Source organism: Lolium rigidum, chromosome 7 (genome assembly GCF_022539505.1).
Source record: "Lolium rigidum isolate FL_2022 chromosome 7, APGP_CSIRO_Lrig_0.1, whole genome shotgun sequence".
Lineage (NCBI taxonomy): Eukaryota > Viridiplantae > Streptophyta > Magnoliopsida > Poales > Poaceae > Lolium > Lolium rigidum.
In genome coordinates, this window is record NC_061514.1 from 56,036,701 (window position 1) to 56,038,230 (window position 1,530).

At 46.5% G+C, this 1,530-nt stretch overlaps 1 protein-coding gene across 1 annotated transcript; it reads left to right on the top strand.

Moving 5' to 3' along the window:
* Positions 1–236: 236 nt before the first annotated feature.
* Positions 237–1,325, top strand: LOC124671375 (BTB/POZ and MATH domain-containing protein 2-like). Its single transcript, XM_047207752.1, has one exon. It carries the CDS (start codon positions 237–239, stop codon positions 1,323–1,325), a length of 1,089 nt encoding a protein of 362 aa, XP_047063708.1.
* Positions 1,326–1,530: the final 205 nt, after the last annotated feature.

Here is a 1,530-nt window from a genome sequence, read left to right on the forward strand (position 1 = left end):
CAATATTTTCCAATAGATAAATCATGGAAAGCAATCGTACTAAACTAGAACACGGCGCCGAAGCCAGGAAATCCATTGGAGAAGGCTACCTGGAACGCCACGATATCAGAAAGGAAACAACCTCTCTCTCTGAAAAAAGAAGTGTCTCCCAGAGAGATATCATTGATCTATATATTAGGAGTAGGAGCCGTCGTTGATCCACCTGGGACAGGTACCCGCTGCGGTTTTTGTTCGCCATGGCCCAGAACACGGTTAATCATGGCGAGGGCCTCCGGCTACCGGAGACATCGTCCCGTTGCGTCACGGATGGGGCGATCCACAATTTCGAGCTAAACAACTGGGCACTGCTGGAAGGCCTGGGCGTCGGACAGTTCGTTACCTCCAGCAACTTCAACGCCGGCGGCTACGATTGGAATATCAAGTTTTACCCAGACGGAGACAGAAAGGATATTGCCGGCTATGCGTCAGTTTTCTTATCTTGTCTCAACCCTCAGGCCAAGAACCGCATCAGGGCAAAGTACACCTTAACCATGCAGGACGATCAAGGCAAGATATATGCAAGCAGTCAGGGAAAGGGAATCATCTTTTCTCCCGAAACTCCTTCCTGGGGCTACCCGAAATTCGTAGAGAAATCGAAGCTGGAATCCTCACCTCACCTCTATCTAACGATAAGGTGGGTCCTCTTTGTGATCAAAGAACCACCCGCTGAGTGCAATAGAAATCCTATTGTGGTTCCTATGGCAGAATTACCCGGTCATCTCGAGCGCATCCTCGAGAATGGGACATGCGTGGACGTCACATTCCTCGTGGGTGGCAGTGAATTTAAGGCACACAGTCTCATCCTGGCCGCGCGGTCGCCTGTGTTTGAAGCTCAGCTATTTGGTACAATGAGGAATAAGAATACGCAACATATAGTGGTCGATGACATGGAGCCAGCCATATTTGAGATGCTTCTTCACTTCATATACACAGATTCTCTGTCACCATGTAACGAAGAAGATTACGATGTCGCCACGATGCAGCATTTGCTAGTTGCGGCAGATCGGTATGGCTTGGATAGACTGAAGGTCATGTGTGAAGATAAGTTGTGCAATAGCATTGGCGTGAAGACTGTCACAAGTACATTGGCGCTAGCTAATCAGCACTACTGTGAGCGACTGAAGGATGCATGCGTGAACTTTATGTCGAAGCCGGGAGTAACAGGTGCTGTCCTCTTATCTGAAGGGTTCCAAAGCCTCATTGCACGCTGCACCCCGCTTGTTTTCGAGAAGGACAAGAAGGACAAGGAGGTGCCTGCTAAGAGGAAGTTAGACAAAATAGGTTAACTTTTAAAGGAGTTTCGAAGGTTCCATAGCTTATATTATTTTGTATTGGTTGAGTCTTGGACACATATGTCAATTTATGTGACATATTTTTAGCAAATGCTGCATCTTTATTTAATTTCTGTGTTAGTCAAAGTGTAAAAGTAACTCTTTTCTTCACGGGACATTATATTAGTATACTAAGACGGTGAAAATATAGTACGGTAAG

Bases quoted from the DNA above. Each gene is read 5' to 3' on its own strand.
- LOC124671375 (XM_047207752.1), top strand. From the start codon at position 237: ATGGCCCAGAACACGGTTAATCATGGCGAGGGCCTCCGGCTACCGGAG.